Genomic DNA, 24,301 nt, shown 5'->3' on the forward strand with positions numbered 1-24,301 from the left:
CCAGTGATGGGTGAGGCTGCCCCGACAGCTCTCACCAGGGCCTGTCTCCAAGGCCTGGCAATGGCAGGATTCTGGGGTGGCCTTTCGAAAACAGAGCGGGGGGTTCCCTGGCGGCTCAGAGGGTAAAGCGTCTGCCTGCAGCGTGGGAGACCTGCGTTTGATCCCGAGCTCGGGAAGATCCCCTGGAGAAGGAAATGGCAACCCACTCCAGTACTCTTGCCTGGAAAATCCCATGGATGGAGGAGCCTGGCGGGCTATAGTCACTGGGGTTGCAGAGCAGGACACGGCTGAGCGGCTTCACTTTCTTCTTTCTTTCGAAAACAGAGTGGGTTGCCATTTCCGTCTCTAGGGGACTGTGCCTACCCAAGGACTGAACCCCTGTCTCCTGCACTGCAGGTGGATTCTCTGTTGACTGAGCCTCCAGGGAACACCCTGGGGAACCAGAAGATCTGCGTAGATTGGGAGTTTGCGATGGACACGCACACAGTTATGTTTTAAGATAACCAACGAGGACCTACTGAAAAGCACAGGGAACTCTGCTCAATATTGTGTAATAACCTAAAAGGGAAACGAATCTGAAAAAGAATAGGTACATGGATACGTGTAACTGAATTACTTTGCTGTACACCCGAAACTCACACAACATTGTTAACCAAATGGATTCCAATATGAAACCACTAAGGAAAAAAGTTAGTGTAACTTGCTTTATTTATGATACTTTATTGCGGTGGTCGGGCACAGAACCCAAGTCATCTCTAAAGTATGGCTGTGCGGGCACTGCCCACAGGTTGCCCAGGGATGAACAGTACCATCAGGCAGGAAGGGAGTCCAGTGGTCACTGCACACACAGCCCTTTCCTGAAAGACCATCAGCAACTTGAATGCCGCTTGGTCTTCCAAAGCCAGGTTCCTCTACTCAGCTGTGAATACGCTAGTAACCGCTGCCCGGGCGTGAAAAACCACAAGTATGGGGAGATCTGGCCCTCTGAGTCCTCAGGCAGGGGTGGCGCTGTTGGGGGTGAACCACACCAGGGGGCTCCCCAGAAGGCTGAGCGTGCCCCATGGTGGGGGGGGTGGGGGGGGGAGGGTGGGTTTGCAGCCACTCCTCAGCCCTGATTTTAGTGACCTCTATAAAGGTGGCTGTAGGCTTGGTCCAGATGGCTACAGAGTGGCCCAATAAGTAGATTAGCTTCTTAAATAAAACATGGATCTTAATGAGTCATGGCCTCCGAGTGAGAGGCTCTCAGGCCATCTCGCCTTAGCTCAGGTTAACAGCTGGACAGAGAGCTGACGAGTTGGAGGCTCACGGGCTCTCCAGGGCCCCGGCCACTGCCCACAGCCCACCCTAGGCTCACTGGGCAGACACGCGAACCCAGGATGCACACGAGGGCAGCTTCTGGAAGCTGAGGTCTAGACTTGTGCGAAGCATGCCATCTAGTTTACAATCTGGGACTTCCCTGATGGTGCAGTGGTTAAGAACCCACCTTGCAGGGGATGTGGGTTCGATCCCTGGTTAGGGATCTAAGATCCCACTTGCCACGGAGCAGCTGAGCCCGTGCGCCATGACTGCCGAAGCTCTCACACTCGGGAGTCTGTGTGCCACCGTCAAAGGTCCTGCAGGACGCAACGAGGTCCTGAGTGCTATGACTGAGGCCCGATGCAGCCAGCTTCTGCACCTCCAGAAAGACCAGCACCACATCACTTTAACTGACCCCTTAGTGCCACACAGGTGAACTGTCCTGGCAGCCTGAACTGTGTAGGGTCCACACCACACTGGAGAACGAGAACTGAGAAAAAGAAGTGACAGACACTTTTCCTTTGCCCAATAGAGCTGAAGAACAAAACCAGGCCCATTTTGCACTTTCTTAGACACTCACACCTGGGCAGCTGTCTGGCATCTAGACGCCCTGACTCTGCTGCACTGGACACGCTACTTGCAGGGTGGCCCTGGGTCTTCAGTGCTTCCCCCAGTCTCCAGGGAGCCTCCTGTGCGCCTGGTGAACCCCTCTGCCCGGAAGCAGCACCTATGTTCTGCCTGGAAACCTACTGCTTTCGGCGGGGGGGGCGGGGCAAACATCACCCACATCAGAGCGCAAGACTGACCCTCCCGACTGACTGGTCCAGAGGAAACCACTGAGCACCACTGAGAAGCAAACCCGCCACCAAGGAACACATCTGAAGCAGCCAAGGACATGTGGCTCTGCTTCTGACTTTTCGGTCAAATGATCCAATGGTCTGTATGTCCCCCAAAGGCTCAGTCTCACGTGGGTGGTCCCACAGGTTCCGGGATGTGGCATGGGGACAGGGCTGCAGGCTCTGGGCTTGGGGAACAGCAGGGCTCCGGGTGCGAGGACCCACTGGCTCCCAGTCCAGGTGAGGTGGCACCTTTGCCCCCAGCATGGGGGAAGAGTCCCTGGAGGGGCAAGTGACCAGGTAGCTTATGCCTGGAGCGGGGACGACCTCAGTCGCCCCATCTGGCCGGGAACATATACACGCCTCCTTTCCAATCAACAGTGTCCGTGGGAGCCTCTGGAGCCCCTGCTCTTAGTGTGGGGGTTGCCAGGAGTCAGAAGCCCCCCCCAACCCCCGCCACCAGTGACCTGAGCCTCTCCCCCATGCCCTGCTTCCTGGTGGCAGCTCCTCCACGCCTCTGCCAAGGAGATGAGCCCACAGCGGGAACTTCTGAAGGACAAAGGGGGGCTCCCAGGCCACACGTGAAGTGACCCGTGTGTCTCAGTGGCCAAGCTCACCCACCACTCCTTGGTCAGGGCCTGGCTACCCTTCCCCGGGACCAGGGCTCCCGCAGCAGGAGGTGGGCACTGGCGGGGGGGTGGACGTCCAGGCCTGCTCCCTGGCATGCAGGCAGCTGCCTCTCTCTGGTCCCAGCTCACAAGCCGGGGTGTTCAGAAACCTGTCGCCCACTCCCCCCGCCCCCCGACCCCAGCCTTGACACTGGGTGGGGGAAGCTGAGCCCGAGCCTTGGAGACTTCTAGGAAGGCCCTGCCCACGGCGCGGAGGAGGCGGGGGGGATGCCAGTGGAAGACACTCAGTGTATATTTCTCTTGAGAGTTTCTCAAGTTCTAAAAACGTGCCTGTAGCAACGACACAAGAGGATGTTTGAGAGAAAACACAAGTGAAGTAAAGATGAGAAAAGAGCCGGCGGATGCCAGGAGTCCGGCAGAGGCAGGCGCTGCACACCCACAGCCCAGCCCGGGTGCCGCCCGCCTGTGACGGGCTCACGCGGGGCTGGCGGGACCCCGGGGGCAGGAAGACCCTTAGAAGGGTCCCCACCAGGCCGAGGACACCCCAGTCTTCTTGATTCCTGAAGGGCCGCTCCTTCCAAAGCACAGGAAAGAGCAGTGAACAAGCCTGGCTCTGCGAGCCCCCCAGTCAAGGTCGGGGCTCACAGCGGACACACCACGAGGAGGGCAGGGCTGCTCACGGGTGCTGCCCGCCCAGGTCGCTGCCTCTGTGGTTGACTCGTCCCCTCTGATCAGAAGGACCGGCTCCACCAGGGCCCCTGAGGAACAGACAACGAGCCCTTCTCCCTAACGGCCCCTGGAAGAGCCTGGCAGACTCAGGCTTATTTTTCTAATTGCATTGCCTGAGCCGAGGGCCCATAAAAACAAAACACCGCCCTGCTTCTTAGCCGTGGCAGCCACTAAGGCCAGGAAGTAGATAGAACAGGGACAAGGCTTTCGGTTTATTGCAGTTTTTCACGGGGCTCTAAAGCCCGAAAGGAAAGTGAGTCTTAAGCACCCTTTCACAGGCTTGCTGTCCGGCGGGCTGGAGGCCAAGCGTGCTGCCCTCGGGCCCCGAAGCAGCCAGGAAGTTCATTTTCCCAAGTGCGACAGCTGGTCGGATGTCCCCACCCTGCTCTTTTCCGCTATAACTTTTTCTTAAAACTTAATGATGTCTTAAGCAATCCAGGCTCAAAGCCCAGTTCACAGGAAAACACTAGAACCCATCACAAAGCCATATTTATCCCTTCAAATAAAAAGCATCTCACAGAAAGCTCTCCAGCAGGGATGCTGGTGGGGTGAGGAGGGGAGGTTGTAAGGACCGTGGCTGGAGGGGAAGGGACAGGCCTGGGCAGGGGTGCTGATGACAACATTCACGCCACGCCACCCCCAGGCAGAGAGCCCCCTCAACCGAGCAGAACCGCCCCTTCCCCGTGGACTTGGCAATGCCAACCAAGGGCTGGATGAAGGAAGCAGCGGATACCCTGGGGAGGAAGCCACTGCCAGCTGCTGAAGCAGCCCAGCCAGGCCCCAAACCTGCGCCTGTGAGCTCAGCAGCTTCAACTGGACAAGGCCCTGGGACAAATTTTGTCTGAAATTTTAGATGAGAGGTAGCAGCCTGTCAATAGGAGGGTGCAGGCTGGGGCAGGCACACCTCAGGCCGGTGCTGGCTTCTTTGGACATGTGGTTGAGGGCAGCAAAAATCCGGCTCTTGATTGCTCAGAAAAAGGTTCTTTGGAGCGATGGACTCGGTGGTCCCGTCTCAGGCACAACGTGAACCTCACAGCGATCTCATTTCCCTCATTACCGTGGTGGCTAGGAAGCTCAGCATCAAATCCTTTCCTGTCCTTTGTGTGCAGGACACTGGGGAGTCCTCTCTGAGCTCTGGCCTCATCCCCCAGCTTCATCTTTTCTGCCCTTATTATTTCTCCATCTACTCAGTTTTACCCTTGTATGTGTTAGAGCCCTTCTAGAGCCAGGCTTAAATCCTCTTAGGACCAAGGAACATCTGACATTCCATTTAATCACACAGAAGAATTAATTTCGGGGACTTCCCCGGGAGGGAGCACAGTACGGAGGACAGGGGCTTGGCTCAACAGCAGAGCCATGCGTGTCCCAGGGCAGCTTGTGGGGCACCAGCTGGGGACAGGCAAGTGCCTGCCGGTACCCTGGGAGCCACCAGCACTGAGCTTGTGCTGTGCAAAGCCTGGGCCCGTCCACACGATGGGGTCCTCAGAAGGCTGGGGAGGGGCCCCCAACTTGCCCTCAATGTCACACCTGGGGAGGTGAAGCTCACAGCACCTTGGGGCTCATGCTCTGGAATCACCCTCTTGACTGCCTCTTGCTGGCGTGGACCTGCGCTCCCAGCATTGGGTTGGAGTTCCTTCAACCCAGCTCACAGTGCGACTGAATTTCCCGTGCTGTGCTTGGTGCCTCCTCCTGACACAGCAACCAAGAACAGGTTTGGAGTCAGACAGGTTGGCCCAAAGTCCTTGCCCTGCTGTGTGACCTGGGGAAGAATCGAACCTCTCTGAGCCTCAGAGTTTACATTTTAAAAAGGGAAATTGTCGAGAGTCTTCCTGGGAATCAGATGCGATCACTGCACCCAGATGCTGCAGGACAGTGACACTGATTGGGCCGGGCAGGTCCCAGAGGACTCACGGCTGGCTTCGCTGACCCCAGTCTTGGAGAGTGCAAGAGGCCTATCAGGGGAACTTGGGACCAGGAGGGGCCCCTGAGCCCTGCAGGGGGCTATGAGTTCCGATTAAGTCAGTATTGGGAGGACCCGCTACCCATGGGTCTCGCCAGCACTTCACAGGCGTCAGATACAGAGCCCTGACTCCCCTCCTGGCCCATCCAGAGACCTCGCTCAGGAGGGCTTTCTCACCCAGCCCTCCCACAGTTAAACAAGGAGTTGTTCTGCTCACATTTGCAAACCCTTCCTGGGATCAATTCTCAACCGAGCTTGGGAAAACACATCCCCAAGAGTCGCTCACCCCTTGGTGGGGACAAGTGTTTACAGGTTTGATTTTATGCTCTCCTAACAATTTGGCAAAGGGTGCTTTATTCATACACTGAGCACCACTGTTGGGCTAAATTTAACTGCCTGTTAAACTGTCCCTTCCTGTTTCTTGAGCAGGAGGGAGCAAGTAGAAGTCAATGGTCTTGTATTTTTCCCCCATTACATGAAAAACAACTAGAAACATCCTTTATGTATAAGCCAGTCTCAGAGGAGGGTAAAACACACCTAACATCAGTTCATTTAGTACATGGAGGTTCTATGCTGCTAATGTGGGCTATGTTATGGATGAAAGCACTATTTCCCTTTCATAAACTTGAAAACAAAAAAGAAAAAAAAAAACAAACCTCCATGTACCAGCAAAGAACCTATGAAATGGCTTTAGAATTCTTGCCTTGTATAATCTTGGGGACAAAAAATAGGTTCCAAACACCTGCAAATCTTCCACGTTAATATATGTTGATATTTCTCTTTCTAAAAATGGTGCCTGGGGCTCCCCTGGTAGCACAGTGGTAAAGACTCCATCTGCCAATGCAGGAGACGTGGGTTTGATTCCTGATCCAGGAAGATCCCACATGCCGTGGAGCAACTAAGCCTGTGTGTCACAACTATTGAGCCTAGGAGCCACAACTACCGAGGCCCACGCTCCAGAACAAGAGAAGCCACTGAATGAGAAGCTCGCACACCACAACTAGAGAGTCGCCCCCAATCACTGCACCAGGGAAAAGCCCACAGCCAGCCATGAAGACCCAGCACAGCCAAAAGCAAGCAATAAGATAAATAAGCAAAAATGGTACTCAGACAACTGAGCCTCCATTGGCAAAACAATGCAGAGGGACCGCCACCTCACTCTAGATTCAAGTCAACTCAGGATGCTTCAAGGACTTAAATGGGAGAGCTAACACTCCAGACTTTTTAGGAAGAAAACATAGGCATAAAGCTTCATGACCTTGGCACCAAAACCAGAAGCAACCAGAGCGGAAAGAAAGAAACTGGACTTTATCAAAATGAAACCGTCTGTGCTTCAAGGCACCATGGGAGAACATGTTTGCCGATCAGGTGTCTCGTACCAAAAGCCAGTGAGGACTCTGGGTTTTGCTTCCTGGCCTACCCAGGTCCCACCCAGAAGAATGTGAACTGGAGAAGCCCTGTGTGGACACTGGACACTCAAAGGCAAAGGTCACGTGAGGAAGTAATGTGGCGAGGGGGTATGCTGGCTTTGCCTCTTCTCGGGTAGATAAACGCACCACGGCTTGCCCCGTCTTGGGGCTCATGTCCCCGGGCAAGTCTAACTGCTGCTCTGGGCGAGACTGCCACTTCTCAAAATGCGCAGAGTGGAGTTGGGGGTTGGAAAGAGATAGTAACACACAAAATTGTTATCTGCAGACCAGAGCCACATGGGACAGGCTGCTTCCTGAAGGCAGAGGCCCTGGTGCATGGGCCCTACTCTTTTTACTCAGATCTGCTTTCCAGAACTGGAAGAGAAAATGCCTCAGAGATGAGAAGGCTCGGCTACCCTGTGCTGGGCAGCCTGGGCCACACAAAGAGGGTCTGGTGGTGGCAGAGCTGGCTGGTGTCCAGCCATAGTCCTGGCCCCACGTCCCCCCATGAGGACACGGATCGATTCCTTTGAACTGAATGGCAGGAAAGCACAGCAAGAATAACTTCATTAATCACGTTCTCCGTGTCCCTTACTATGCCAGGTTGAAAACCTGTTAAACAAGGACCTCAGAGCCCTCCAAGCAGCCAGGAGCCCACTCCCCCCACACCTTATTGGATGGAGTTTATTAAGACAGTCCACACCCACATTCCCATATAGGATTTCCCTGGGGGTGCAGTGCTCCCAGTGGAGGGGGCATGGGTTTGATCCCTGGTGAGGAAACTAAGATCCCACATGCCACAGTCAAATAAAATAAACAGTAGTAATAATAATAAAATATTAAGAATAAGAAAACCCAAAGCCCAAGTCCCCACAGACCACACTCCTTGTACGATCATGGATATACACGCCTGGCAGCAGGGGTCACGGCAGACAGAGCTGGGAGTGGAACACAGCAGAGATGAACGGACAGAAGTGTCCAGAGACCCGGTTCTGTGAAAGGCCCGTTTGGTTCAGCCTCACCCAGGCTTGGCAGCACCACCCTCTGCCCCGCTGCACGGACAGCAGCTGGAATGCCGCCAGGCCACAGCTCACCCAGATGCCGGCCTCCGTGGACAGAAGGGCCCAGTCCATACCCGAGAGGTCAGAGTGGGCCTTTCTGAGGGACAGAGAGCTCAGGATAAGGCCGGTCTCTGAGCCAAATGCCCCACGGCCAGACAGACTCCCACCCCGGGCCTCGGAAGTGGCCCAGGACAATGATGACGACCAGGGTAGGCCTGGCTGATGGGGCCCCCTGGGTGAGGAAGAAGAGTGAACCAAAGGGGGAGCTGGGACTCTCAACCCAGGTGCAAGCGGCCAGCCCTGCAAAAAGTCTCAAAGCGAAGCCGTTCAGTCGTGTCCGACTCTTTGCGACCCCACAGGCTGTAGCCTACCAGACCCCTCTGTCCATGGGATTTTCCAGGCAAGAGTACTGGAGTGGGGTGCCCTTTCCTTCTCCATTTTCCTTCTGCCAGTCCCAAACACCTACCAAATACAAAAGCAAAACAAAGCCTGTTGATTTTACTGATCTGGGACTTGTGTCAGGGGTTGGAATGGCCTGCCAGCACCTTGAAAGTGCACAGCTCCATCCCTAGAGCTTGATTTGGAAGTGACTGCTGGGGAGAAGGGCTCTGGACGAACCCCCTTCCAGCTGAACTGAGGCTCGGATTTCCTGATCATGGAGGTAGAGGTCGACCAGCAAGGGAAGCCTGGAGATGCCCCAGGGAGCCCCAGGCAGCAGCCAGGACCTCAACAGCCTTCCCGGGGCTACAAACACTGACACAAACACACAACCACTCTCACGCTGGTTTGCACAGTGACCTCTCCCTCAGCTGCAGTTTGACGGTCATTCTGGAGTCAGAGCACTGTGCTCAGTGGCCCCTGCTGGGGTACAGGCTCTTCAGGGATGCATTTCAAGTGCTGCAGGCTCCCCATGTGTCCTTATCACATTGTGGTGACTGTCTTTCTATTTACTAACTGGGTGGGCGGTGGTGGGAATGCCTAAGAAGACCAGGCTGGGCTGCACCCATGTGTGAGTGCCCAACACGTGACCCCAGGCCTGGAACACCACGGGGGCTGGAGCAGTGCTGAGGGATCCAGCCCCGAGCTCGGGCCCTGCCCTGCTCAGCCAGGGCTCTGGGTTCAGGAACCCTCCCTGGACCACAGCCCAGAGAGGCCTGCTCCTTTCACACATCTCCCGGGGTTAGGATGTAGGGTCCTAAAAATGAGAGAGCTAGGGGTCAGCATCCCACTGCTTGCTCTCTGCAGGGCCAGCTGGCTCCCAGGCTCAGTCCCCACACCCAGTCCCCGAATGTAGACATGCAGGGGGCTGGCTGAGCCCACCCTTCCTGGTCCAGCTCTGCTTTGAGGTTGGGGAGTGGGTGTCATCAGCTGGCTTGGTGGGAGGGTGTCTTTGGGGGTCTCATGGCACCCCTCTCCAGGCTGATGGTTTCTGGGTCATCACTCTCAGAACCAGTGAATCATTTGGACCCCACTCCCCAGCACAGATCTTCCTGTGCAGAGGGACCTTCAAACAAAGGCAGGGATATGGGAGGAGTCACCAGGTGTGAGACGGCCGGACAAGAACAAACCTCCATTCAGATCCAATGGGACTTCTGACCCAGGGGGGTGCTGGAAACCACTACTACGACGTTAGCACGAGTGAAGCAAAAGCGACCAGTTCCTGTTGACCTAACACTGTGACACCACCAGCCTCTCCCACAGTCCCGGTGTAAACGGGCCCCAGACACCCCCTCTCCTGTCCTGGAGGGTCTCTGGGTAGTGTCCCCAGGAACTAGATGGGGATTACAGGTGAACTACAGATCGAGCTGTATCTAGAAAAATGCCTGGACAGAAACCAAAGGGAACCAGAAAAAGACTGGGCTGGGGCTGTGCTTCTCACACTGGAAGGTCTGCAGCCCCTGCAGCCCCTGCAGCCCAGGTGCGTGGCTGTGTTCAGGGGGACAAATCCGTGAAGATGGCTGCGGAGCTGCTGTTTACGCAACGCGTCCGGCTGCACCAGCTTAGGGAGGGCTTGTGCGACAGCAAATCCTTGGCTTCGGTCAACGCCATGTGACACAGGGGAGGGGGCATTGCTGGGTGATAGCCACTGCCAGAAGGTTCCGCAGCCTGTGCCCCAGTCGAGCAAGTCAGCATGTAAACAGCAGCAGATCAGGCAGCTACTGCCGCTCACATGGGTCTGACATGTAGCCCCAGTAATCCCGCATCACTGGGGCTGCGGGCTGCTCCAGGGGCCTGTCCTCACCTGGCTACTCTCCACTGCCCAGTCCACAGGAGCCAGTTATTTATACCAATGAAGCCAACCAAGATGAAGCATGTAGTTCACAGACAGAGAAAAGCAAATACAAATTAAAATATGTACTCAAGGATGTGCCATACAACACAGGGAATATAGCCAATACTTTGTAATAACTGCAAATGGAAAGTCACTTGGAAAAACACACAAAAGATGAAAAAGATTAAAATACCCGAAGCACATAAAACCAAGCACTCAGAAACAAACAAGACACCCACTACAAGCGTTTGGATCACCAGTCCGGACAGAGAGAGGAGGGAGGCCTCCTCCCGGCACCCCTGGCCCGCCAGATCAGAAGCAAACAGGCGAATTAGGCAATGACCAGAATGAAGATTTATTCAAGCTGGTTGTGCCACAAATGACCGAGGCGGCAGGATCTGGATTGAAAGATCGCCATCTCCCATTTCAGCTCAGGGCGGTGGGGCTGCCCCCGTGAGCTTCAGGTTTCCGGACCCGAGGTCTGCGGTGCGTCCCTGAAACCTCAGTGTTATCCTCCCCGGGGGCAGAGTGACCGCCCAGAGTGGGACTGGAGGCTCCAACAGATCCATCTGCTATTGCCTTTAGGAAACCTGCCTCACAAAATGTCTCTTATCCAGGCTCAACGCTCCCGGGGCAAGCCGAGCGTCTACCCCCACCCCACTCCCCATGCCTGACACACTGCTTTTGGGGGAGGGCTATGATGACACACTCAACATGCAAGAAGGAATGAGAGGCGACACTGCTACGGGACAGATCATCTGACAGAGAAATTTATTTCCTGGCAGACTTCCGACTGCAGGCTTCTTGGCACTGGCTTGCTGCCATGCAAATGAAACAAAAATCAATATCCCTAGGTCTGCAAAACCGTGTGTTAACAATCACACTCCAAACAACTTAAATAAGATCCCTAGCCCCGTCCCCAAATAACAGAGACTGTTTTTGTTAGAAGGCAGTGCAAAATAAACAGAAATGAAAAGAAGAAGAAAAGAAGGCAATTTAACAGGTCCTCCTTCAGCAAAACCTTTCCAGGACTTCAGCATGCAGATAATCTTTCTGTGATTATGACCAAACCCTCCCGTTGCTTAGCAACACATAATTAAGGAATATGTTTTCAGATCCGCTTTGCAAGCCCAGCCATTATCAGATGAAATTACTGAAGCAACAAATGTCATCGCCATGCAAATTAGTTGGTTGCAAAGAATGAATGTTTGACGGTGAGGGGAAAGACACAGGCCCTGGGAAACATTATCTGACTTTTCTCCTGCCACATACCGATTTTAAAAAGTCAAATAAATTTTATATAAGACTGAAAAAGGAAATCTATACATGAAACAAAACTAGAATACATATATAGAGAGACAACAGAGAAATTCAACCAGTGCTTCTTTGTAAGTAAGAAAGAAACGTGTGAAGGTCAACTTATAAAGCAACAGCCCCACTTCAGTCTGCGAGTAGCTTAACCATCACCAGCTTCACCAACGTAACAGATAAACCTAACGCTTATCTCAGGGCTATCACATCAGGCTACCAGCCCCCATCCACAGCTATTTAAGAGATATTTTCAAAAAGGTCCCTCTTATTTTTACCACAATTCTCATCCCACTATATCCACCCTATAATGCTAATAATTCATTAAAATAAAAAAAGTCATTGAAAAAAGGTGCAGTTTTCTAAACTATGTTGAGGGGAATGGGGAAAGAAAGGAAGAAAGTTGATTTACAGCTTAAATGGTCAGTAAGGGTTCTAGGGTTGAAAGGACAATTCTGAAGCACGGCTCTGCCGAGGGTGTCCACCTGGAAATCTATCCAGGTGCCCGGGGACACACACGCACTCAATTCCACTTGGCTCGTGGTTTGAAGAGGACAAGCTAGGACCATTCTCTCTTTCCTCCGCACAGAAATACATTCTTCCCTACAAGCAAGCAGAATCCCCCAACTGTGTTTTCCAACATGCGAGACTGAGTCTGTTTTTGAAACAGGGAGTTCTAAGGGATTTCAACATCTTTGTTTAACACACACGTCTGGAAGCACACCGGTTTTTAGCTCGGCAGTGATTAACCCTACCTCTGATACTGTGTAGACCCTTCAGAGGGGCGTTTCCACACGGGAAAGCACTTCTGATTGCAAGTGAACGCTGCCTACTGTACAGGTAGGCACTGCACAAATACCCAGCATTCTCCAAAGCCACTGAATATGAGCTGGAGAAAACGCCACTGCCCGTGAGCTGAGGGCTTCATCCTGTTCTGAATGATCTCCTTCCCCGCCCATAAACAGTTGTGCTTCCTCTCCATAAAGGGAAATCCACAAATCGGCTTGAGCTCAATTGGAGAAAAACGAAGGTAGTGCCATTCTTAGTGGGTCAGCCTGAACCACACACACCAGTTTCACCCAGGAGAACCCTCCTGTGTGTTGGCCAGCTGGCTGGGGTGCCCTGTTTGGAGAAAGGGGTGTATAGCTGGGTCTGAGGCAGGGGTGGGTTGGTCGGTCTCTCCAGGTTCGGCCGGAGAGTGACAGCAACAGGAACCTGTGGGGCCCACTGTCCATTGCTCAGACCTCGGCCCCCACCGTCCATCCCCTCAATGTCCCCCGCGAGGAAAAGGCAGGGAGGGGCGCATTACTTGGTTCCGGGGCCAGCATGGTGGAGACGATGATGGGGGCCCCTGTCCGCCGGGCCACCTTCTGGTAGGGCGAGTGAGGCGTGTGGAAGCTCTGGCTGGCTGGCGGCAGGGCGGGCGGCTCCAGGGGTGCGCCGGGCTTCCGCAGGAGCTGGGGGCTGCTGTGGGGGCTTGGCACAGGGGAGACCGCTGCGCCACGCTCCCGCTTCAGCAGTTCCATGGGCACCGTGTACGCTGTTGAGTAGGCAGTCCTGGGGCCCGGGTGAGTCAAGGGCACGCCGGGTTGCAGCGGGTACGTGGGGCTTGGGCGCGCAGTCAGGGCGCAAGGGGTCGGGGAGCTGTACCCGGAGTTGGACGAGAAGTGGGCGGCTTGGGCGCCCACCCCGGGGGCTGAGTAGGTGGCAGCGGTCTCCAGGAGGTGCTGGGACGGCGCGCTGGAGGGGCGGCGGTGAGCGGGGTCTACAGCCCGAGGGGACGCCGCCTGCAGGGGCCCCGCCTGGGGTTGGGGCTGGAGGGCTGCAGTGCCCAGGCCAGCCGAGTCGCCTGGGAGCTCGCTGCGGTGGCTGAAGCTGCTGGAACGCATGCGGGGCAGGGGTGCGCCCCGGCCCTGCCTGCGCAGCCGCATCTCCGCCCGGCACCCGCTGGCCAGGCGGCCCAGCACTCGGGCCTGGCCCAGGTTGGGCGCCACACACTTTATGTCCGCGTCCTCCATGGTGGCCAGGACGGCCGGAGAGTCGAAGCCTTGCTGAAGCAGGGCCACGAGTGTGGCCTCTGCCACGCCTTCTGCCCGCAGGAGGGCCAGGAACTCTGGCATCACGCTCCTCTTGCTGCCCCCGGGCCCCTGGAAGGCGGACGGGTCGGCCTCGCACCTCTCGTAAGCCATCCTGGGGTGGATGCCTTCCCGGGTCGGCCCATAGCCTGGGGGTGGGGCGCCGGGGGCGGTCCCCACACCGATCCTGGAGGCAGCTGGCGCTCCCGGGTCCACAACCAGGCACGTGGGGGCCGCCTGCCTGGAGGCGGCGGAATCCCCCGGCCTCTCGCCCGCATCGTTGTAGACCTGGCCGGTGGGGTAGGCGGGCACCTCTGCTCCGTACCTGCTGTCGGCCGGCTCCCCGACGTACCGCGCGGGCGAAGGGGCCCTGCTGTGTGATCGCTGCCCCTGGGGGATCATTTTACCTCCAGGGTCCCGGTACAGGTGACCGGTGTCCTGCAGGGCAGAGACCCGGCCTGCCACTGGCTCCCACGTCATCCTGCCGCCCGGCGCTCCGTAACCAGGCAGCGGCTGGCCAGCTCCCGGGTGGCGATGGTGCGGAAGCTCCCCGGGTGCCCGGGCGGCTCTGGCCGGGTCACTGTAGTAATCCCCCGGCAGCAGGGCCCCGCGGGCCGACATCACCGCCTGTCTGCTGTCGTAAAAGGCAAAGTCGGGGACGGAGCTCTTCCTGCCAGCAGCCGTGCTGTAGAAGGCCTCCCGGTAGAGGCAGGGCTCAGCTGCTCCAGGCATGGCGACTTCCTGCAGCCCCGGGTACCAAGGGCCCTCTCCGCCTCCATCCGTCAGAGAGCTTCTCCTCCCAGGAGCCTCGGCGACCTCCCAGGGGCCCTCGTACCACCCGGCTGCATCCCAGCTCTGAGATCGACCAATATTTACATGCCTGCTGGGAACCGGCATTGGAAAAGGGAAAAAAAAAAAAAAAAAGACTGCGGCCAGAGGCAGAAGAGGAAGGCTTTCTTTATAAATCTTCAATTACATGCATCCGAACCAGACCTGGCTATATTCTAACCCTTCTGAGACGGCAGGAAGGACCAACTGGGGGTTTTCGATTTCAAAGTATGGCCTGAATTATTAATTCTCCGAAACCTTAGTAGACGAAACACTCACGGTAACTTTGCCTCACTCTCCAACGGTAGCACCAGAGGTCTTTTCTTTACGGCTCAGTCCCAGAAAGGAGGCTGCAGCCAGCCAGCCGGGCACCCCCACCCCCCCTGGCTGGAGTGCTCACATGGACCTCCGCTCTCTCAGCGAGCGGATTAGGAGCTAAATAAAACCCCTAAAGCTTTTGTTCCATGTGACATCTCGTTGGACTGATGAAACCGGCTGCGGGCTCCATCCAGGCCTCCCGACCTGCGACCGGGAATTCTTTTCACACTGAAGCCCTGGCTTATCTCCCCCGTCCTCACCAGTGCACTTTTTGGATGAGCCCACCTCCCCCTCCTGAAGGTGCACCCCCCACCCCCCCCAGATCAGGATCGCCTAAAAGTGACAGGAGGAAAATAGAAAAAGATTGCTTTACTGTCGATGCAATCTTAATCCACCCTGATGAAATGTTAATCCATTGCACACGGCTAAGAACAAATTAAATGGGAACAGGCAGGCGGGATAAGAAAGAAAAAGCCTCACGCATAGTCCTAGAGCAGGAGGTGCCAGAGAGATGGGCCAGGTCCGCCGCCCGACACTTTGCCAATATTGAAATCTGGCTCCTAGATGACTCTGGTTACAAATCAAACGAGTTATTAACATCGCTCAAGCCCAGACGGAATCTTTCCCGTATTATCACACAACACAGACCCTTTCATACCGCCTGGAAAAACCACGGCAACAGAAATATATCCCATGTGTGTAGCCTAGAATTGAGCATTTTAAGAGGGCAACAGAGGTCAGCAACTAAACCCCAATGTTATGAAGCAGAGCCGGGAGGGAGGAGGCTGCATCTGAGGCATGTTTGCCTTTAAATCTGTTTGCAAGGGACGCATTAATTTTAGCAGGCTTGGCCTGGCTCAGATCTCGTGGATCATCTCCCATATTCCCATGGATTAAGATTTTATGGAGCCCACTAGGGACGTTAGGTGCAGTAATGCAGAGGACGGCAGTTATCTGCATGCAGGAAAGCCCCACAGAGGAGCATTAAAACATTTCCTCTAACGTACAGTCAGGGCCCTGGGAAGCGCCACCACAGATGCGACTGGGGTCCTCCAACTGTAGGTTCCAAGACACAGAATTCACAGCGAAACCGAAAGCTGGGAATCCCATGCTTACAAGGGCTGTGTATAGTCAGAACATTTAAAAATGAGACAATATACATATTTGCAGCCATTAAACTTCAGAATGTTTCGTCTTCACCCACATGTCCCTTAACCGAAGATGCCATTAGAATCTCTAAAGAGAATTACCAGTTAAAAAAAAAAATTTTTTTTTTTTTTAAATGAGAAATATTGAAAACTTAAGAGTGAGAAGGAAAGAGAGTGCAAATCCCTGTGCAGAACCTGGAGGCACAGGGAAACACAAGGGCAGCGCCCCCTTGTCCTGATCAGTACGTATTAAACTTTGGGACAAGCTCTGCTGAAACCAATATGACTCCCCAAAGAGGACTTGGTCCCCTAAAGCCAAAGCTCTGGGAAAAGCCTGACTGACTACAGAGAACTGAGCCAAAAGCACTGACTGCCTGGGGGCACAGCCCCAGGACCCCAGGCTGTGACCAAAACACCACTTCTGACCCCAAAATGCCAAGAAGGCCTCAAGTTAACTGGGAAAAAGCCCTGGCAGATGGCAAAGCGACTCTGACCCTCCCCCAATCCCCTCCACCTCCTAGGATGCATGACAGCAAGGGAAAAAAAAAATGAAAAAGCCACACTGCAAAACGCTGGGTTTCCATCTACGAGAGCAGCCTGCTGGCGCCAATTTCTCTAATTTCTCTTCTGGCACACTCACTGTCATGGGCTCAAAGGCCTGGGCAGGGGAGACAGAGACAATGGGCCCGGCCACACACAAGACAGTATTTGCACCACATCTCGCCAACAGCCCGAGGATGTGCTCACTTCGAAGAGACATCAAAAAGGCCAGGAAAACGTTGGAGCCCCAGACTAAACAGAAACAGCACTACCTGGTTGCAGCAAGTCGCTTCCCAGCTCTGCCGGGCAGGCGAGCCCGATTTCCGCAGGCCTCCTCTTCGGAACTTCCTCCCCTCCGGAAAGGAGGGGAAAGATGGGGTGGTCTCATGCTAAGAAGGACCCCAAGGAGACGGGACTATGCAAAAATTGGCCTGCTGTATCGAACAGGACACATCCTCACCCCGGAAAGGATACTAACCTGATGACCCTGGGCAGCCCCAGCCCACCCAAACCTGTCACCCCCTCCTCCCAATCTGGGCTCCTTTGGCCAAGAGGCCTTTGTGGCCTCCCGGCGGGGGTTCAGCCCATTGCCACTGCCGCCCCTGCCGCCCCTGCCACCTTCACTCTTCCCTCGCTGGTCAGAGGACACTGGCTGGCTGGGTGGGAAGGGCTGCAATGGCCCTGCCTGACCCTTCAGGGTCACCAGAAACAGGGCATCTTTGACAGCCTGGTTTTCTTCCAGGATCCTCGTTACAGGGGCCTCAACATGTGTTCAGTGTCCATACCGGGCCTTGCTCTGGGTGTCTCGCTCATCCCCAAGGTGTGGGGATGGAGAAGTTGGGTACCAAGATGCACAGGAGCCAGGTCAAGAATTCCCTGTGTCGACCTGGGGAAACTAACAGCCCTGCTAAAACAGCAAGAGGGGAACCTCTTTAACAAACTAATCCTGTTATTTTCTTAAGGTTTCCCCAAACCCCAAATATAACATATATCACTTGAGTCAGCCACTTGAGTATCCGACAGTAATTCCTAAACAGATGACTGCTCCAGCTCCTTGAAACAAGGTGCAGTGGGCCCCTGGGAGAGCCAGGAGCCAGCCCAGCTAACGGACCGCACCCATCAGTATTGTGCCATCTCAGCGTTTGCCTTCCCTTCCTTCCTGTCATAAAGAAAAACTTAACATGAATGTGGTGTTGATGCTGCAAAACTCCACTTGGGGTGCAGACGCTCCCTTCAGAGACACACAGGTGAGCTTTGGAAGTCATGCCAAATCTTTTTGCAGTGGGGTAGCTGGCGGTAACTCACCCAGCTTACAAATAATTAACTGGTCTTCGGCTGAGTCCTCTACTTCAGCAGGTCGACCTAGGACCACACGTGCTCCACAGCCCTGGTTTATTAGGTGCAAAGCTGTAATGCCAAGAGCAGGTCAGCAGTGGGCAGGAGAGCTTCAGGGAGGTGTCACGCTAGGCCCCAGAGTGAGGAGGCCCAGATTTGCTTCCATCAATTTCTGACCCATTCTGCTTGGAAGCCACCAAAACTCATGCAGCCTCAGCTCTGCAGCCTATCAAATATTATCACACATGTTTTCCTGTGTTAGGTAAAAACACCTGTAACTGGACTTGGACTTTTCTGAACACCCTGGCAGATTTAAAAAAAAAAACAAAAACAAAAAACCCATTGCAGTCTTTAGAAAAGGGAGGATTTTTCTGGAAAAAAATCTCATGTTAACTAAATAAAGTGAGATGGGACCAATTTCTGAAAGATTACTGAGTCTCGCAGACTTCATTTGTAATCCTGCAAAGAGTCTCTTACTACAGAAAACTGCATGAAGGAAAAAGCCATCTTCTGAGAAGTGAGAAGAAACAGGCAAGCCAAATCCTCTTGCAGACAAAACAAACCAAGATAAAGCTGACCCTGTAGCATCATCTGAATGGGGACCTCAACGTTATACGCGACATCCCCCCAAAGCCAAGTCTTCAATTCCCTGTGCAACGTAAGGCATCAGCTGAAACCTGTAGAGACCTGAAAATTGAGATGATTTAGACAGTGCCAGAAGAGCAGGGGAAAAAACAGGCAGACAAGCAGAGGGACAATCAACGATCCCCACCATGGAGCCGCCCTCAGATGTATCTCCTACAAGCGCTTTATGTTCTCATCAACATTACTTGGGAAACTGCTCGAAAAGAATGGGAAAGAGAAGTACTGCTCTGGGTCTAGTCCTCACTTTTTTTTTCTTCTTAAATTTGTTTCTTTATCTATTTGGCTGTGTCAGTCTTAGTTGCATTATGCAGGTTCTTTCGCTGTGGCATGCCCACAATGAAAGGGACTAAGTTAGGTGTCCCTCGACATGTGGGGTCTTACTTGGTTCCCCGACCAGGGATCGAACCACATCCCATACACTGTGAGGTGGATTCTTAACTACTGGGTCACCAGTGAAGTCCCTTCATGCCTTAAAAAAAAAAAATCAGGTATATGGTGGACTTTGTGAATCCAAAGACTGGATTTGCATGGAGGTCGCTGGGTTGAGCAGTCCCGACAGCTGTGCTGTTTCTGCCGAACTGGCGTCAAGGGCGCTCACTGCTTCCTCAGGAGGGGCTCCGAAGCGCTGGTCACTTCGGCTGGCCCTCCTCCCTATGCTGGGGCTTTCCATCTCCTGGGACTTCCCTGTGGCTCAGATGGTCAAGAACCCAACTGCAATGCCAGAGACCCAGGTTTCCATTCCTGGGTAGGGAGGATTTCCCTGGAGGAGGAAATGGCAACCCATTCCCGTATTCTTGCCTAGGAAATCCCATAGACAGAGGAGCCTGGCGGGCTACAGTCCGTGGGGTTGCAAAGAGTTGGACACCACTGAGTGACTTTCCTCCCCATCTCCTGGTTCTCCAGTCCTTGGGGCCAGAAGCCCAAGGCAGCTCTGAAAGCCAAGGAGGAAATCAGAACTCCCTGGAGATGCTTCCCTGTGCTTGCTGTTGGCCAGAGAGAGGCCACAGCGTTGCCTTTGCCCCCTTGCCTCCCATGGGTACTGCAGGGGTTAGCGGGTCACACTCATTTCCGGCAGCGACGGCCAAAAATAGGCCCGTGACATCCCACTTCCTACTTTTAACTGTGTACAGGCTGTGTTGGGTTGTTGCTTGTTTCTGTCAAGTGTTTGAGAATATATGTTTAAAAACAGCTTTCTGTCTTTAAAAAAGTTTTTCTTTTTTTTTTTACTGTCTCCATACTATCCCCTACCAAAGCAACTTACTTGGCTAATCTAAATCAGAGAGGGGGAATAAACCCCATGTACACTAGAAAAACAGCAAACAGGGTCTGGCAGGGCTTTAAGACCGCCTTCGTCAAAGTGACAAAGTACAGAGACAAAATGAGCAGAGCAGACCAGACGTCTCAGTCATCCCACAATGGATACAGCCCCAGAGGTCCCTGGATGCAGGCTCCGGGCTCCTGCACCCCAACCTGGAGAGGGAGGCTTTCAGTCATCAGCACAACTCTCCAGAGAAAACCCAGGACCCGAGGTGGAGCCTTGCAACCAAATCAGCTGCCTGCTGAACAGTCCCAGGTCGCCCAGAACTTACAATTTAGCCATTTAAATGAAAACCGAGGCTTGGGCATGGCTCCTGACAATTTCTTGACTAGATAATGATACAGCTTAATGACAGCCATGTTATGAAAGTTACACTTGACTCCCACAGGTTATGGGATTAAAAAGTCTCTTTTATGGCATGTTTTGGCTGTGCTGGTGAAGCAGGAAATATGAGCTGGGACCGCACCTCAGAGGCAGGGCCTGCGAAAAGCACGGGAATCTACTCGGAAAGACCTGGCTGGATCCCTGACACAAGGTTGGTAGGTGCTCAGAAAACTCTGCCTCCTTCCTCTCCATAAAATCCTGCAGTAACAGCTCTTCCTGCAAAATCAGTGTCTCAGGACACTGAATCCCCCCACACATCTCGACGCCGCGACCCTCTCCCCGCCCTCTCCCTCCTGACACGCCCCTCCTTCATCATCATGTGCTCGCTGGCTGGACACACACGTAAAAACGAACCCAAAGAACAGGACTCTGCACGAGAAAAAAGACTTTGTGGCAACAGTCTTTGCTCTCCGAGCCCAGGTCCAGGCTAAAGCAAGCACAGTCCCTCACTTGCAAGGACCCAGGCACAGTGGGGCATTGAGTGAAGATGGCAGAGGACGACGACCGCTTGCAGTATCAGAGCCTGCTGGCAGGGATCCAGCTGTCCCAGCTGCCCTCATACGAGCCCTGGCTTTAAGGTGAGGGCCATAAAGAACCATAAAGAACCTTCTGCAGACAAGAAAGGACCGACTGCCAACACTCGTGTTTCACTCATTCCAGGGTACGAACAGGAAGGGGGCACCCTCTAGGCACGCTGTTGTCGTTTAATCACTAACTCACGTCCAACTCTTTTGCAACCCTAGCCCGCCAGGCTCCTCTGTCCATGGGATGCTCCAGGAAACAATACCCAAGTGGGCTACCATCTCCTCCTCCAGGGGATCTTCCTGACCCAGGGATCAAACCTGCCTCTCCTGCTTGACAGGAGGATTCTTTACCACCGAGTCTCCAGGGAAGCCCCCTCCAGGGAAGCCCCCTCCAGGCACATACAGCTCTCCAACCAGAACCCAGGAGGCAGGTTGGTGGATATTCCAGCCCTTCTGATGCCCGTGCAAGGAGCACAGGCAGCGTGGAGCCGGTGGTAAGCTGGTGCACGACCACGTCCAGAAGGCTCTCCAGGCCGTGACACAGTCCCACTGCTGCCACCCCCGAGCCAGGTTCCAGCCCAGACCTGAAGGAGCACTGGCATCTCAGAAAGCCTCTAGGAGGACCGAAAGCCCCCTTGCACTCTAGAGCCAGGGAGTCAACCAATGTCCAGGACGTTCATCAATAAGTAATGGTTTGATGTAATGAGTGTACGTCAGTTGGGACTTACTCCCATGTGTCTTTGGAGAGAAGTCTTACTCCACCCACACATGTCATTTGTAAAAGGAATCAGAGGGTGGGAGGCAGGGAGCAAAGCCCTGTATCTTGGGGTGCTGGTAGCAGGGTCGCCCCATACACTGGGGATCAGGTTGAGCTGTGTAGGACATGATGCTCCCCCATCTGCAGGCCTCCAGCTCTGCAAAGCCAGGTGACCCTACTGTCCTCAGGCCTGCTCTGAACAAGGAGGCCTGGCCCAACGTGTTGGAACCCTGGTTCCTGCGAGGAGTTCACTGGGCCTGGAGCAGACACTCTTCCCTCAAAGGTGCCACTGACCAAGATGAAACACATCCAGGGCGAAGCAGGCTGGGAAGGCGAGGCAGGCGGCGGCTCATGCCTAGGAGACGTGACCCCAAATGCCAGAGACAGGAGCTGCCCACTTCGGGCACCTCGGGGGGAGCATGCCCCGTCGTGGAGGGGCGAGAGGCAGAGCAGCGGCCACAAGACAATACCCAGACGCTGATAAACAGCTGCACCTGGCCACTGACTAAAGTCACCACACCCCAAACCCCAAATGGAAGCAGCCTTAACATGCTGCTTTTAGAAATGTGGGGAGTTTAAAAAAAGTCTGCCAAGCCCTATGAAAGTCCACCGGCAAATCAACCAATGCAGAGAGTAGCTTGAGCATGCATTTCATAGATGAGCGATGTCTGAGAAATGATTACAATGTTGAACCCGGTTTTCATCTGCAGTAAGTGGGGGCCTGAGTGTGGGCAGTTCTACAGACCCAATCCCCAAGTGACAGCGGGCATCCCGGGGAGGGGCTGCTGTTCCAAAATTCTCTTTGAACCATTTATCTCGTGGACATTTATCCTTTGCAAATTAAGTCTATGAAGCTGCCACTTGACCATTCTCCCCCTTCCTTTTCTGATCCTTTACCTCATACCATGTTGCTTCATCCTATTCCTTTATACTAGAGTTTTAAGTCATGTCTGGTTGACTATTGTATATTTACATACCTAATGTAATTATCACTAATCACATAATTACTGGAAATGTACATAATTGCCTGATCCAAACATATAATTATAATGTATAGCAACATTATGAATCCCATTTTTAAGGTCTACATTTTGGGGCTATTTAAAGATATTTATTAGAAATGATTGTGGACAAACATAGGTAGCCAGTTTTGACGCGGCTTCTTGATAAGGTGCTTCCAAGTGCTTTATAAAACAATAATTCTACAGTGCCTTTTCTTAAGCCTGGTCAAACAAAAAGCATGCAAATGAAAGATAAAATGACTCTGGTCTGAGTCTACAGATGAGGCTTTTCCTGTGGGGAAATATAGGTCAATCCTTCTGCTCTATGGATCCCGAAGGGCATGAGCCAGGCAACGAGATGCTCCCAGTCCTCCCTGCTGGGGGCTCTCACCTGGCCCAGACGCCCTCACTGCTTCCGCCACCTCTGTAAGACCGAGAAGCTCTTAGACAATATTTTTGCTCCTTGAACACTCTGGGATCATGAATGAACATCCCTGGGGGAATGGTCCACGGAGACGTGCTTTGATAACAGCAAGCTCATCCAATTAAGAAGAGAATGACACAGGTGAAAGCGTTTTCCTCCACTTCATCCCTATAGTATTTTCTCTCTGTCTTTTCTTCTGCTCCTCAGGGACAAGATTAATCTAGATAAAGATTTCCGAGATGTATAACTAACTATGTGTTCGGCGGACACCAGATGACCTTTGTCTCCTTCCCCACGTCCACCCAACCAACCCATCCATCTTCTTCACTGCCTTTTATTCCGTTTTCATGAGAGCATCCCAGAGGTGAAACAGAAGTGTTAGTAAGTCGTGTCTGACTTTTGTGACCCTGTGGACTGTAGCTCACCAGGCTCCTCTGTTGATGGAATTCTCCAGGCAAGAATACTGGAGTGGGTTGCCATTCCCTTCTCCAGGGGATCTTCCCGACCCAGGGCTCGAACCTGGGTCTCCTGCACTGCAGGGAGATTCTTTACCACTTGAGCCACCAGGGAAGTTAATTCAAAGGTAAGGAATGTTGAATTTGATTGTTTACTTAATAGGAGGTCTCTAACATTTCTTTTTCTCCTGTAGAGGAAAGGAGAAGTCTTCTCCTGAATTATGTAATGAAGGGGACTTAGCTCAGCTGATATAATCCTCAGGACCATTTTTCCACATGTATAAGACATTTGAACAAAATGAAGTAAAATGAAATATCTACTTTTCTCCAAATTACATTTTCAACAGCCACAGGAGAGGATGGTGTTCAGTGCTTTATTGTTCCGTAACCCACAGTAAGATGTTCCAACAGAAAGTCATCCGCAGAACCACCGTGGTGTATTGCAGCTCTGTAAACCCAGGGCCCGGGAAAATGCTCTGCTGGGTTCCTTCTGCCATGAGAAGGGATGGCAAGCTCTCCTCTCTGGCCAACAAATACTTGGGGCAAATCAAACTGATTCTGCCATGATGTCATTAGGTCCTAAAACACTCTGAATGGTGCCATTCACAAACACGATGTGTCCATTAAGGACACAGCAAACCAAACAGAAAGGAAAATCCAGCCCTATTCCATACACCAGAAAGAGAGGACTGCAGCCTGCTCAAGTCTGTTCACAGACCCTGCTCCACACAATCGTTACACAACAGCACAGAACAGGCATCGAGAAAGAGCAGAGAATAAATGACAAATATCAAAACAGAAGAATAGCTTTTTGGGGAAAAAAAAAAACCAAACTGGCTTTTAAGTCAGCTTGAAAGACTATTATTCTCTAATGGATTTTGATGGAGCCCCGAAGATGGGAGGAGAAGGGGACGACAGAGGATGAGATGGTTGGATGGCATCACCGACTCAATGGACATGAGTCTGAATTGGTGATGGACACGGAGGCCTGGCGTGCTGTAGTCCGTGGGGTCGCAAAGAGCTGGACACAACTGAGTGACTGAACTGAC

General features: G+C 53.4%; 1 protein-coding gene across 6 annotated transcripts in view; it reads right to left on the bottom strand.

The window, feature by feature from the left end:
- The window catches only part of CTBP2 (C-terminal binding protein 2), a 167,599-nt gene that overhangs the window by 20,293 nt on the left and 123,005 nt on the right, over positions 1 to 24,301 (bottom strand). The window contains exon 1 of one of the 6 annotated variants that reach the window (XM_040254494.1): positions 12,810 to 18,561. The exons of the other annotated variants lie outside the window; for them this stretch is intronic. Coding sequence (XP_040110428.1) covers positions 12,810 to 14,472 — 1,663 coding nt within the window. The 5' untranslated portion in view covers positions 14,473 to 18,561. Of the gene's footprint in view, positions 1 to 12,809; positions 18,562 to 24,301 lie in introns of those variants that run through there. 6 annotated transcript variants of the gene reach the window in all.

The sequence above is a fragment of the Oryx dammah genome, unplaced genomic scaffold (genome assembly GCF_014754425.2).
Source record: "Oryx dammah isolate SB20612 unplaced genomic scaffold, SCBI_Odam_1.1 HiC_scaffold_14, whole genome shotgun sequence".
Lineage (NCBI taxonomy): Eukaryota > Metazoa > Chordata > Mammalia > Artiodactyla > Bovidae > Oryx > Oryx dammah.